General features: G+C 51.6%; 2 protein-coding genes across 4 annotated transcripts; one reads left to right on the forward strand and one right to left on the reverse strand.

Moving 5' to 3' along the window:
• The first annotated feature begins 5,653 nt into the window (after positions 1–5,653).
• LOC100304148 (uncharacterized) lies at positions 5,654–6,577 on the forward strand. Its single transcript, NM_001165619.2, has one exon. The coding sequence runs from the start codon at positions 5,765–5,767 to the stop codon at positions 6,374–6,376; it is 612 nt and encodes a 203-aa protein (NP_001159091.2). The 5' UTR covers positions 5,654–5,764; the 3' UTR covers positions 6,377–6,577.
• Positions 6,578–7,275: 698 nt separating this feature from the next.
• Positions 7,276–10,445, reverse strand: LOC100272473 (uncharacterized). 3 transcript variants are annotated; one of them, XM_008678518.3, is made up of 10 exons: positions 10,213–10,445; positions 10,000–10,093; positions 9,642–9,882; positions 9,379–9,540; positions 8,527–8,568; positions 8,309–8,380; positions 8,129–8,208; positions 7,869–7,963; positions 7,709–7,756; positions 7,276–7,594 (listed from the first exon to the last, which is right to left on the reverse strand). In XM_008678518.3, exons 1-10 carry the CDS (start codon positions 10,289–10,291, stop codon positions 7,425–7,427), a joined length of 1,083 nt encoding a protein of 360 aa, XP_008676740.1. In that variant the 5' UTR covers positions 10,292–10,445; the 3' UTR covers positions 7,276–7,424. The 3 variants fall into 3 exon arrangements, with proteins under 3 accessions (XP_008676740.1, XP_008676741.1, NP_001140417.1); NM_001146945.1 differs by having other exon boundaries at positions 7,283–7,559; XM_008678519.3 differs by lacking the exon at positions 7,709–7,756 and having other exon boundaries at positions 7,276–7,559.
• Between the last annotated feature and the right edge of the window lie 2,747 nt (positions 10,446–13,192).

The raw sequence follows: 13,192 nt of genomic DNA on the forward strand, positions 1-13,192 counted from the left end.
TCCCATATACTAGGATGGAGAGAGAATAGGTGACTACGCATTTTGTGGCTCCAAAATCCGTAGTCCTCTCCATCAAAGTGTGGGGGCTTGCCGAGTGGAATGGAGAGCAAATGAGAATGTGAACTTTGCGGAATACGAGAGTAATCAAAAGAAAAGTTTGAATTAACCGGTTTTCTTCTCTCGTAGTCGTTGTGGTCCTCGTCCTTTTGGGAAGAAGTAGACTCGTCGCTGTCGTAGTAGACGATCTCCTTGATGCGCCTGGTCTTCTTCTTCTTCCCTTCCTTCCGTCTTTGGCCCGAGCCGGAGTCGGTAGGCTTATCGTCCTTCGGCTCGTTGACGAAGGATTCCTTCTCTTTGTCGTTGATCACTATACCCTTCCCCTTAGGATCCATCTCTTCGGGCGGTTAGTCCCTTTGTGAAGAGAACGGCTCTGATACCAATTGAGAGCACCTAGAGGGGGGGGGGGGTGAATAGGTGATCCTGTAAAAACTTCAAAGTTAAGCCACAAAAACTTGTTAAGTGTTAGCACGATTATTGCCAAGTGGCTAAGGTGAAGTCTCAACAAAACACAGTACCACAAGAGAATCAAGCACAGAGTGACACAGTGGTTTTATCCCGTGGTTCGGCCAAGACCAACGCTTGCCTACTCCACGTTGTGGCGTCCCAACGGACGAGGGTTGCAATCAACCCCTCTCAAGCGGTCCAAAGACCCACTTGAATACCACGGTGTTTTGTTTTCCTTTCACTATCCCGTTTGCAAGGAATCTCCACAAATTGGAGTCTCTTGCCCTTACAAGTATATGATCACAAATGAAACACAGAGTAAGGGAGGGAAGCAACACACACAAATCCACAGCAAAAGCGCACACACACGGCCAAGAATCGAGCTCACAAGACTATCTCAGAGTTCTCACTTAGAACAGAGCTCGAATCACTTAGAAACACAAACGAATGCGCAGAGACTTAGTGTGGATGATCAAGAATGCTCAAAGGTTGCTTGTTTTTCTCCTCCATGCGCCTAGGGGCTCCTTTTATAGCCCCAAGGCAGCTAGGAGCCGTTGAGAGCAAATCCGGAAGGCCATCCTTGCCTTCTGTCGTCGGGGGCACCGGACAGTCCGGTGCACACCGGACACTGTCCGGTGCCCGATTTGTTTCCTTAAACGGCGAAGACGACCGTTGCAGACCGTTGGCAGATCTGGCGCTGTTGGCGCACCGGACATGTCCGGTGCACACCGGACAGTCCGGTGCCGTCTTCCGACCGTTGGCTCGGCCACGTGTCCCGCGCGGATTGCGCGGCCGACCGTTGGCCCTGGCCGACCGTTGGCTCACCGGACAGTCCGGTGCACACCGGACAGTCCGGTGAATTTTAGCCGTACGCCACCGGCCAATTTCCCGAGAGCGGCCAGTTCGAGTCGCGCCAGCCTGGCGCACCGGACACTGTCCGGTGCACACCGGACAGTCCGGTGCTCCAGACCGAGCTGGGTCTTGGCAGCACACAGCCAAGTCCCTTCTCCTTTTCTCTATTCTTCTTCTTTCTGTTTCTAACACTTAGACAAATATATTAGTACTTAAAACCAATGTACTAAGGCTTAGAAACATACCTTTACTTCATGATTTTCACCTTGTTCATCCATGTACATAAATTCACATTTAGGCCCTTGTGTTTGCACTCAATCACCAAAATACTTAGAAATGGCCCAAGGGCATATTTCCCTTTCAGTCGACGCGGGTATGGGCGAGCCGATCTTGCTCCTAGCCTTTCTCCGTGTGTGCCACCGAGGAGGACACGGTGGCGCCTGCCACGCTTAGATTATCTTAGCGATGAGGAATCCAGATTTGAGATATTGGACAACCTAGGCCCGTAGCGCGGCAGCAGTCGGCATATGCTACAGAGTTGGTAGTGGTGTTGTGTCACCTCGACGAGTCCAGGGCCAGGAAGGCTAGAAATAAACAATAATTATATTTATAGACTAGATGTCGCTCCCCACGCTCCCTCGTCTCGTGGCAACGCACAAGCACATATCTAGTATTTATTATATGTATGTTCGTATATATAGTTATGATGTACAATTATGATGTACCAGTTTAATTAATTCGTATATACAATTAATATAGTAAGCCATCATTAGTATGTTTTTCACCTTGTTATATAATTCAATACCATAGGAATCTGCTACACTGTAACCAAACACAGGGTGGAGCAGCTCCATTCTACTTTACTCTAGAACCAAACAAAAAATAGAGCACTACCAAACACATAACTGAATCGTTTTATCCTCATAATCAAGCATATGTACTGTTCCATTCAACTAGGCTCCAGAACCAAACGCTATCTAAGTGTGTTTTGGTTCACATACTTGTAACGTGATGAGTAATTGATAACGTTAAACTATGCTTGTTCAAATCGCTTTGTAATGAGATACCACACTAAAAATAGATAATGATCTATTTAAATTTATTGTCGTTGGTTATGCATACTGTATTTGAACCAAACATCACACTAATACAAGTAGGCAGCTGTTAGTTGTTAGCGTGTGTTTCGGAGCGAGCTAGTTGTTTGGCCCTCTCTATTTTATTACATTTTAGTATCTAAATTACCATATACATAAACTAAAATAGAGTTTTAGTTTTCGTATCTAACAAGTTAGATTAAAATGGAATAAAATGAAATAACTAAAATTTAGTCTCTAGCAACCAAATATCCCTTAATTAACTTTTACCGACCCAAGCTAAACAAGCTAGATCTCTCATGTGGAACCATTTTTTTCGAAAATCGAGAGTCGATCTCTCTTTTGCTGCTGCGTGTTCGCGTGACATCTCGAGTGTGCAAAGTTTTCACGATTCCTTTGAAATGGAGAATTAGTAAAACATAGGAATAGAAAAAATATAGTTATATAGTTGCATGTATAATGAGGTTAAACCTTATGTTGAAAATCCTCCAAAATATCACTACAATACTTTAGTTTCGTAGAAATTTTATAGAATTTATAGCAACTTAATTCTTTGTTCAAAGGGTCATATAAGAAACTTTTCTATAGAGTTTTAATCCTTCAAAACTCCTTCATTTTTCCTTTGTTTCAAAGAGGCCTCAAAGCGTTGACAGACGTCACAGACGGCAAAGGGCATCAGCGGGCGGGCGCGGCGCCGGACCTGGTCAAGTCCACGCCATGCCACACCACGCCAAGCCAAGCATAGTAGCCGAAGACGCGGCGCGGACAAGGTGGGCGGCGGCACGTTCGCCCTGTCCTGGCAAGGACACCGAGACTTCGAGGCAACGCAGTCGTGTCGTGTCGGCAGCCAGATCCGGGACCCGGCCCGCCAGCCCTGACGGCGGGAATTTTAAAAAAAGCGACGTGTGGGTGCGCGCGGGAGGGCACCGTCCAACCCCCTGACAGGCTGACAGCGGCGTGCGCGTGCGGGCAGGAGCAGGGGCAGGGCACTCGAAAGCCGCCGCCGCCGCCGCGCCAACTGCCCACAGCCCACCTGCAAGTACACTTCCCTCCCGCTGCGTTTCCTTTTTTTTCCCCTTCTCACGACTCACGACGGGGCTGTGAGCCTGGCTGGCACTGTAGCACCGTTGAGTACCCGTGCTCACCTCGCAGATTTTTTTTCAGTTGTTTTGATTGAGCAAAACCACGTCCTGCCGACCTAGGTGTAGGTAGTTTGAGCTTGCACACTGTCCTTAATTAGGGCCAGATTGATACTAGGAATTAAAGTAAAAGTGACTAATAAAATTTAAGAACTAAAGATTCAAATAAAAGAGCTAAAAGTGACTTTGTTATCATTTTAATCAGTTTTAGCTCTTCTTATTTGGATCTTTAACTCCTAGGTGACTAAACTCTACTGGTATCAAATAATTCATAGTCTTTGTTTGGGTACTCTAATATAGTATTATTTACCTTAATCCACATGTGTAAAGGTAGATTGAGTTGGATACTAGAGTATCGAGACGATTCCTTAGGCGAGTACGCTTGGACTTGGACAGTGGCGGAATTATCTCCCGGGCGGACGGGGTGGGCAACTGGGCATATGCCCCCGGGCCCGGGCTCGTGCCGTGCGAGCGAAGCGCATGCATATACAGATACGTCGGACACGACTACACGAGCTACACACCTGGACGGTTGCACCTGCACGCTGTGGCTGTGCCTCACGGCTTCTTCGCGGCCACGGCCACGGCCACGCCAAGTTAAACCGTGGTCCAATTTCCCGCAAGCAAACTGCACTTTGCCCGCTTGCCGAGAGCCAAAAACGTTACAGTATAACGTATGTGACGCTCGAGTCTGCGTCTCCGCCGGCGCAAGCCACCAACGTTGCACTTCGCCTCTTCCTCAGTTTATCGGACGACCTCGCCGTCGACACCGCGGCTTCTCCTGCAGTCTGCGGATTTGCAGTCCTGCACTATTGCCGGTAGCTGCAGGATCATGATCGGCTCCACTCCACTCCACGCCTCCAGACAGGATCTAGTAAGGTAGTGCATCCTTTTACAGTTTTTACAGTTTTAAGGTGGGTTTGGTTGAGGAGCGTGAGAAAATAGAGTGACTCCGTTTTAATTTTCTAGACGTTTGATTTCCAACAAAATAAGAGTGAAGCGACTTTTGGATCTCTATATAGAAATTTACTATAAGTAGTTGAAATGTTATCGCTCCACAAAAAAAAACGAACGGATGCGAACGCTCTCCTGGATGTGAGCGCTCCCCCTCCTCTCCTTCCCTCTACACTCATACGGCTCTCGAACCAAATAAAGAATGGAACGGCTCCCTCTATTCTACTCTTCAAACAAACAAACAAAATGGAGCGGCTCTGTTCTATTTGCCAAACGCGAATAGAATGACTTCATTCTCAAAAACTAGAATCTCAAAAACTAGAATGTAACCGCTATATTCTAGTTGACTCTCCAACTAAACGCGTCCTTAATTTTTATTCTTTCGTTCAGCACGCACACACGCACGCTGAAATTCCAACATGGACAGTCTCTGACATTCTAATATCCCACTTGCATATTTCAGAAAATCCATTAAAAATGAGGTACTATCATTATATTTTTATTTTTCCAGATTACATATTCGCATATGTATTAGATAATATATTCAGTCAAAAAATATTTATGACCATAAATATGTGCATGTCTTCATATATATATATATATATATATATATATATATATATATATATATATATATATATATATTAGCCCAGGTTATTTATAAATATCCGCCACTGGACTTGGAGACGAACCTGCGGCGACCTCAACCTTTCAGACAACAGCACAGCACGGATCATGAAGCATCAATCACGGATCCGACGGCTGGGCGTGGGCGGGCAACGAAGTACGCGGGCGCGTCCCACGTGAGCCACGAGACGGATCCGAGCGAACCAGCGGCGGAGCAGACACGGTAGCTCACGCGCCTCACGCGCCGACGCACAAGAAACGAAGAAACGGCCGCCGAAACGCGCTTGGTTGGGGGCGGCGCCCCGGGCCCCCACTGCCCCCACGTACGCCCAAGCCCGGTCCACAGACAGATCAGACCTCACCTTCCGTGCGTCTGCTCTCCTCCTCCCACACTCCACCTCACCCTGCCTGTCACCGTCCGCCGCCCTCCCTTGGTCCTGTCCCGTCTGTGTATATATATTCCCGCGCCTCGCCAGCGGCAGCGGCATTCCCATTCCCACCCGTCCATCCATCCTCCGAAGCTCCTCGGCAGACAAGCAGCAGCGAGAGAAAGCAAGCAAGGCAGAGGCAGTTGTGTTGCTGGTCGGTCCGTCCATGGCGCCCAAGAGACCAGTGTCGGCGGCGGCGGCGGCGGAGCAGCCGAGGCTGCGCGGCGTGCGGAAGCGGCCGTGGGGCCGGTACGCGGCGGAGATCCGCGACCCGGTGCGGAAGGCGCGCGTGTGGCTGGGCACCTTCGACACGCCGGAGCAGGCGGCGCGGGCGTACGACGCCGCCGCGCGCAAGCTCCGCGGGCCCGGCGCCGCCACCAACTACCCCGCCCCGGAGCCGACGGCGGAGGCGTTGGCGGAGGCTCCAGCGGCGAGCGGGAGCGGGAGCGCCGTGGTGTACGAGTCGTCGTCGGCGTCGGCGTCGGCGTCGTCGTGCTCCCTGCCGCTGGCGGCCCCGTCGCTGGACCTCAGCCTGGCGCTGCCGGCTGCGGCGGCGGCCGCAGAGCCGTACCAGCTGTTCGCGGACCCGGCGGCGGCGGCCGCCGTGACGCCGGCGCTGCTGCACTTCTTGCCGCCCAAGAGCGAGGAGCAGCAGAGCTACTCTGGGTCATCGTCGCTGTCCTCGTCGTCGTCGTCTGTAGTGTTCGACGCGGCGCCGCCCGTGGGCCTGCGGCTGGACCTCAACCTGGCGCTGCCGCCGGCCGAGATGGTGATGTGATTGCTGCCGTCCAGGAGGCTAATCGATTGCTCAGTTAATTAGTCACCATTAGTAGCTAATCGATCAAGGCAGCCGTCAGGCAGAGGTGTAAATAGGATGCAGATTTGCTCGGTTTTCGTTGACTGTGATGGCATGGTTTGTTTCTTCGCTGCGAGTCACGCAACAATGCAAAAGCAAAATGAAAAGAGAGAGGGAGAGGGATAATTATGCCCCAGCGGCTCTCATTTTATTCCCTGGATTCACTTCTGAGCTCTCGTTTTATTTTTTACTCGACCCGCTTCTGAAACCTCTCAAGGTCTGAGAGCTGAACCGTAACGTGTCACGCAGCGTGGAGTTCGCAGACGCAGGCACGGGGACGCCGACGACAGCACGAATGGATGGATGGATACCGTAGAGCAGCTACAGCCACATGGCCCACATGGGCATCGCAGAAGCATCGATCAATAGACTGGGAGCGCCGCCGCCGCCTGAACGCGTCGCTGGGCGGCTGGGCAAGCACGGTGAGGTTTCGCTGCAGGTGCGTGCGCCCCATGTCGGCAGGGAGGAATAAATAAATTTATTATTGGTACGGCGGGCGGTGGGGAGGGGCGCCGGGCGCGCGCGCGGCAGACGCGGCACCGCCCAGACCTGACTGACGACATTTGCGTGGCGTGGCGATCCGGTTGCCCGTTCCACCTCCCACCTCCACAGATGGCAGACGCCAGCAGGGGATGCACGCGCGCGTCGCTTTCGGGGAAACTCCAGCAGGCAACTACCCACGGAGGCCGGAGGCCAGAGCAGAGCTGGTGGCAGGAGCTCCACCGCTCATCGGCCCCACGGCGCGTGGCGTAGCGTAGTGTGGCTGTTGGACCCGCGGCCGCCGCGAGCGCTCGTGTGCTGCCGGGCCGGGGCCCGGGTGATACGGCAACCGTCCAACATAGATTTTTAATAAAATTGTCAGCGTGCGCATAGCTGCATGCCTGCTCCTGCAGTTCCGTCCCTCGCCGACGCAGTGGCCCACCCAGGCTCACCGCTCACGTGATGCGTGCAGGCAGCTACGGGAACCCGGTCAGGACCTCCGCGCCGTCGCCGGTGACCAGCACGGTGTGCTCGAACTGCGCGCTGAGGCTGCCGTCCGCCGCCACGGCCGTCCACCCGTCGTCCCACACCACGCACTGCGTGCTCCCCATCGACAGCGTCGGCTCTGCATCGCACGGGTTCTCAGCACGTGACCATTCCCTGAACGATGATAAAAGATCATGGGAGAGAGAGAGAGAGAGAGAGAGAGAGAGAGAGAGAGAGAGAGAGAGAGAGAGGTCCTGTGGGACGGACGCTTTAGCTGCTCTTTCTTACCTACGGTGAATGTCTGGCCTGCGACCATGAACCCGGGCTCGTAATCGTCTGCCAACAACAATGCCGTACGGACGTGCATTCAGGCCGTGCGTGCTTTGCTTGGACTGGATTAACCACAGCGACCAGGAAACGGTATGCGTTTTTTGTTTTAATCACTTACAGGTATGCCATATGATGGGCTCGCAGTGGAACATCCTCCCAACGCCGTGCCCCACGAAGGGGTCGATGCCGTATCCGTACTTCTCCGCGTGCTCACTGGAACAAAACAACCAAAGCAGAGCCAGTTCACAGCAATGGAAAACAATCCGCGCGGTGCGATCTGTCGGCGTTCTTAACAATCAAGTTCTATTGACTGAAATAAGCTGCTTTTTTTTTAAAAAAGAAACGCTTGTATGTTCGATAAGATCGAGAGACCGAGACCTTATTCTCTGGCCGATTTCCTTGAAACTGGCGCCGTGCCTGCAGGCTGATATGCCGCGCATCATGCACTCTTCAGTGACCTATTGTTATTACAGGGCAGAAAAGATTGGTTCTTCAGATGGAGGTTCACACGGTACGTTAGTCAGGTAGATGAGAGAGAAGAGAACAGCAGAACCACACCTTCACGAGCTGCTTAGTTGCGTCGTCGACTTCTCCGCACAGGTACGTCCTCGAGGTGTCCCCATGGTATCCCTGCAGCAACAGTCCATGCCAACCTTGTGGCGTCAGCATTTATCGTTACTATACTGATCACATTAGAACAGAGCATCGTTGAGGAAAAAAATATATTTATGTGTGTGTGTTGGTTGCAGAAGACAAGAACAGCAGATAGCACATACGTTTAAGTAGACAGTAACGTCGATGTTGATAATGTCGCCATCCTGCAAGGCCATTGGGAGGAAGCAGAACCGTTCAGCTCAAAAATCAAGCAGGTTCAGCAATTACATATATACCTGTTCCATTTCAGGCAAGGAAGCATAACTTGTTCAGCTCAAAACCAAGCAGGTTCAGCAATTGTATATACCTGTTCCATTTCAGGCAACGCATGCATGATGACTAAGAAAAGCGTCTTTGTTCAAGAGAGATGGTACCGGTTTGAGGTTGGTACGACCATGCGATTGTGAACCTAGTTTACTTACGGGAATATCAATGGCCCTGCTTAGACTAACTCCAACAAGGAGCTCTAAAGGGTCCTGTACCCTAAATTTAGAGGACGAGGACGTCCTCTACTCCCTCCAGCAACGTCCTCTAAACAGCCCTCTAAATTTAGAGAACGCTGCTGGATCCTCTATATATAGAGTTTTCTCTAAACGGTTCTCTATCTATTTGAATACTTTAAACAACCGGTTTAATAAAACTAAAATATGTACAATATATTTGAGAGTATGACAAATACGTATGTATAAAAATTTAAAAATTTAAAATGTCTTTAATATAGGTATTTACATATAGAGGACGTGATTTAGAGAACGTTGTTGAAGAGAAAGTAGATATAGGAGATGAAATCTTTTAGAGAAGACTGTAAAGGACGGATATAGAGGACGTATATAGAGGACGTTGCTGGTGACAGTCTTATAATATAAATACTGGGAGCATAAACATTGTTAAGCACACGAAATTTTGCCTCTATGGCTCGACAAGAAATGCTTCTGAGTTCTGACTGAAAAAAAGGAGGAGAAAGGGGGCTGGACCTGTAGCTCGCGTGAGTCGGGGATGCCGTGGCAGGTGCACTCGTTCACCGACGTGCACACGCTCTTGGGGAACCCGCCGTATCCGAGAGGGGAGGGGTAGGCGCCGGCGTCAACGATCATCTGGTGCACAGCCCTGTCGATCTCGTCCGTCGTCACCGAGGGCTGCACACGTGGACAGGACAGGACGGGTCTCAAGTTTCTCCACTCCACCACAGGAGGCGACGAACCAGATCTGGAGGACGCGGTCGCCAGTCGCCACTCACCTTGACCATCGCCCCGGCATGGTGCAGCACCCGAGCGGCGAGCTCGCAGGCGTCCAGCATCCGCATGATGCTCTCGCCGTCGTGCACCTGCCGGTCGGGGCACACCTCCGGGACGGCGGCCGTGCCGACGTAGGGCGGCCGGCGTATGTGGTCCGGCACCGGGAGGCGCGCGCTGACGGCCCCGCGCCGCAGCGGCTCCCTCCTCCTCCCTCCTCCAGAGCCCGGCTGCGCCTCTGCGCCCCTTCGGTTCGATCGTGTCAGAGCCCTCGCGATTGTCAGGGAATTCGAGGAGCGGGTTTGGTTTTGGGCGCAAATTGGAACGGCACATCGCGGGTAGGATAGGAGTGATCGTGAGCACCTGCAGAGGATCCTCGTGGTCGTGGATTCCGCGCGTCGCCGCGGCGTTCTGGATTTGATGCGTACGCTGAGAGGCGCCTCGAGGGCGGCTTCACCTGCGATGCGAGAAGCGGCGGTGGAGGCATGGAAAATGTCAGCAGCAAGGAATAGGGATTGGGAGGGGTTAGCTTATAAGCTAGGTCCCCTGAGTTAATGAGAAAGGAGAGGCATGCACCTGGGCCGTGGCAGCGCCGTGCGATGAACGGCGAGGAGAGGTGCTGGTTGAGATCGGCCGCCGGTACCCTCGCCGCCATCGCTGCTGTTGCCTGCAGGGTATAAGCGCAGTGCAGGGACGGCAGATGGCGGGAAGTGGGTGACGAGTTGAGGATAAGACGAGCGCGGTTGGAGGGACCGAGAGAGGGTATTCACTGCGCCCACTCGAGTACAGAGGCAGGGACAGTTTTTTTCTCTCCAAATTGCTGGGACACTCGGCGAGTCGGCGTGTCTAACTCCATTAATTAAACGACCTCATGAGATGTAAGGTAAGTGAAAAAAAGTCTCTCTGACTCTCTATATCAGGCTCGTCGATAAGGGCGTGCGAACTGAGCATGTTCACAGGGGTCCCAAATTAATGGCCTCCAAATTTTTATTTAGTCCATCAACGAAGAGCCTAAATGACCTCTTTTATCTGTCTGTAGTTTATTAGTATCAGCGTTTCGACCCGGGGGTCCCTGGACCGATGAGTAAAAATTGTCGCTGCGTGTCTCAGTCTAGATGAATTGGCGCGAGATAGAACACAAGGGGGAAAAACGTGGCTCGTGTTATCCTGCGCCAGGGGATGCGCTTGCAGTAGGGGTTACAAGCGTTCGCGCGAGAGAGAGAGAGCGAGCCTGCTCGTCAGCCCGTCCTCCCGCGCGACCCTCTCGCATGAGTGCCCTAGACCTTCTTTTTATAGATGCAAGGTGATGGTCCAGGTGTACAATGAGAGTGTAGCTATGCGCTAACGTGTCCGGCAGAGAGATGCCTAAGCCCTGTGTATATACCAACGTGGCTGTCGGAGAGGTGCTAGAGCCCTGTGTAAGCGGTATCGTGGCCGTCGGAGGAGCGCCTGAGTCCTGTAGAAGCACAACTGTCGGGGCTGCGGGGATGTTGCTGACGTCTCCTTGCTTCCGTAGGGGGCTGAGAACCACCGTCGTCATGGACCCACGCGGGGAGCCATCATTACTTGATACCGGGGCGAGCCTGGATGGGACGCCGGTCTTGTTCCTCCGTAGCCTGAGCTAGTTAGGGGTAGGGTAATGAAGTACCCCCGTGGCGTGGTCGGCCCGAGCCCAAGGTCGGGCGAGGCGGAGACTCCTCCTGAGGCCGAGGCCGGGGTCGGGCGAGGACGCGATTCTTCCAGAGGTCGAGATTGAGGCCGAGCCATGGGGTCGGGCAAGGCGGAGACCACCTTCCGAGGCCGAGGCGGGGGCCGAGCCCTGGGGTCGGGCGAGGCGGAGACCTCCTTCGGAGGCCGAGGCCCAAGGTCGGGCGAAGCGGAGCTTCCTGTTGCGCCTGAGGCTGGACTTAGTTGTTGTCAGCCTCACCATGGCGGGTGACGCGGCAGTCGGAGAGGGGCGAGCGACGCTGTTTTCCTGTCAGGTCAGTCAGTGGAAGGGCGAAGTGACTGCAATCAGTTCGACCTTGCCGACTGAGGCGTGTGTGTCAGGATAAGGTGTCAGACGATCCTTGCATTGAATGCGCATGCGATACGGTCGGTTGGTGTAGCATCCCAAAAATTCAAATTCTGAAATATTCTCAAACTTGCTCTAAATTCAAAATGAATTTCAAATTTTGTTTTAAGATGTTTGTTTGCAAGTTGATATCAGCAAGTAAAATATAGTGGTCTATATTCTCTCTAAAATCCTCCTCAAAATATCCTACAAATATTTTCCCAGTGATCACCCTCAAACTCTTTCAGAAATACTACCCAAATATTCCACCGATATATCTCCAAGTATTTTCTTCCTAAGAAACACCTTCAGAATCATTTTTCAAGCCCCCACAAATATTTTCTTCATAACTTTCTTCATGCTCATATGTATACGTATGCCTCTGGTGTCGTACGGTGAGCTCTACAAGCTAATTACACTCATATAAGACAAATCCATGCTAATCTCCCACTAATCCTCTCATCCTCCCACTAATCCTCTCATCCCTCCCCCTAATCCCCCCACCATGGCTATAAATAGAGGGGCAAGGGCCTCCTCTCAGCCCACCCCAAGCCATTTCATGGCAACTCTCCCCCCCGCACACACCCACTCCATGTTCCACACAAGCACACACTAGCACAAGGATCGTTCGGTCGTTCTTCGATCATTCGTCCCCCAGTTCTCAGTTGTTCGTTCGTTCGTCCGATCGTTCGATCGTTCGTCCGATCGTTCATGGTTCGTTCGTCCGTTCGTCCGATCGTTCGATCGTTCGTCCGTTCGTTCGTCCAAATAATCTTTTTCCTGCCGTTATGCTGCCGAAATTCCAATCGTTCGTTCGTCCGATCGTTCATGGTTCGTTCGTCCGTTCGTCCGATCGTTCGATTGTTCGTCCGTTCGTTCGTCCAAATAATCCTTTTCCTGTCGTTATGCTGCCAAAATTCCGATCGTTCGTTCGTTCGATCATTCGATCGTTCATCGTTCGTTCAGAGTTCCTATTCATCGTTCATCGTTCGTTCATACGACTATCCACATCACTATTTACCGTTACTATTCACCGTTACTATTCATCGTTACTATTTACTGTCACTATTTACCGTCACTATTCACAGTTACTATTCATCGATCATTCGATCACCCCAAATTTCAACTACTCATCCATCATGCTGTCCAGTCCACCTAAGACCAGCCAGACCCATATTCCAGTTATACAAACTCCGGTGACTGTGATTTTCCTTCCAGTGGGAACTTCCCATCTGGTCACCCATCCTAGGTTTCTCCAAGTTGAGCACGCTTAACTTGAGATTCCTTCGAACCAGGCTTCCAAACTCAGATTCCAATAATTCTCGTTTCTAAATTCTTATCAAACTATTCCCTATCCAACCATGTCATCCCTTAAGCATGGTTCATATTCCAGAAAACTCCCAAAATACTCTCGTCCCATATTCTGCCTATAACTCTCCTGTTCATACTAAGTCAGACGATTCATTCGTCACTATTCTCACCAACAGTGAACTTCACTGTGCC

Source organism: Zea mays, chromosome 4 (genome assembly GCF_902167145.1).
Source record: "Zea mays cultivar B73 chromosome 4, Zm-B73-REFERENCE-NAM-5.0, whole genome shotgun sequence".
Lineage (NCBI taxonomy): Eukaryota > Viridiplantae > Streptophyta > Magnoliopsida > Poales > Poaceae > Zea > Zea mays.

Bases quoted from the DNA above. Each gene is read 5' to 3' on its own strand.
- LOC100304148 (NM_001165619.2), top strand. From the start codon at position 5,765: ATGGCGCCCAAGAGACCAGTGTCGGCGGCGGCGGCGGCGGAGCAGCCG.
- LOC100272473 (XM_008678518.3), bottom strand. From the start codon at position 10,291: ATGGCGGCGAGGGTACCGGCGGCCGATCTCAACCAGCACCTCTCCTCG. The intron at 8,209-8,308 runs GTGTGGTTCTGC...TAATAACAATAG, and splicing joins CAACTAAGCAGCTCGTGAAG to GTCACTGAAGAGTGCATGAT. The intron at 7,757-7,868 runs GTAAGTGATTAA...TGTTGTTGGCAG, and splicing joins GCCCATCATATGGCATACCT to ACGATTACGAGCCCGGGTTC.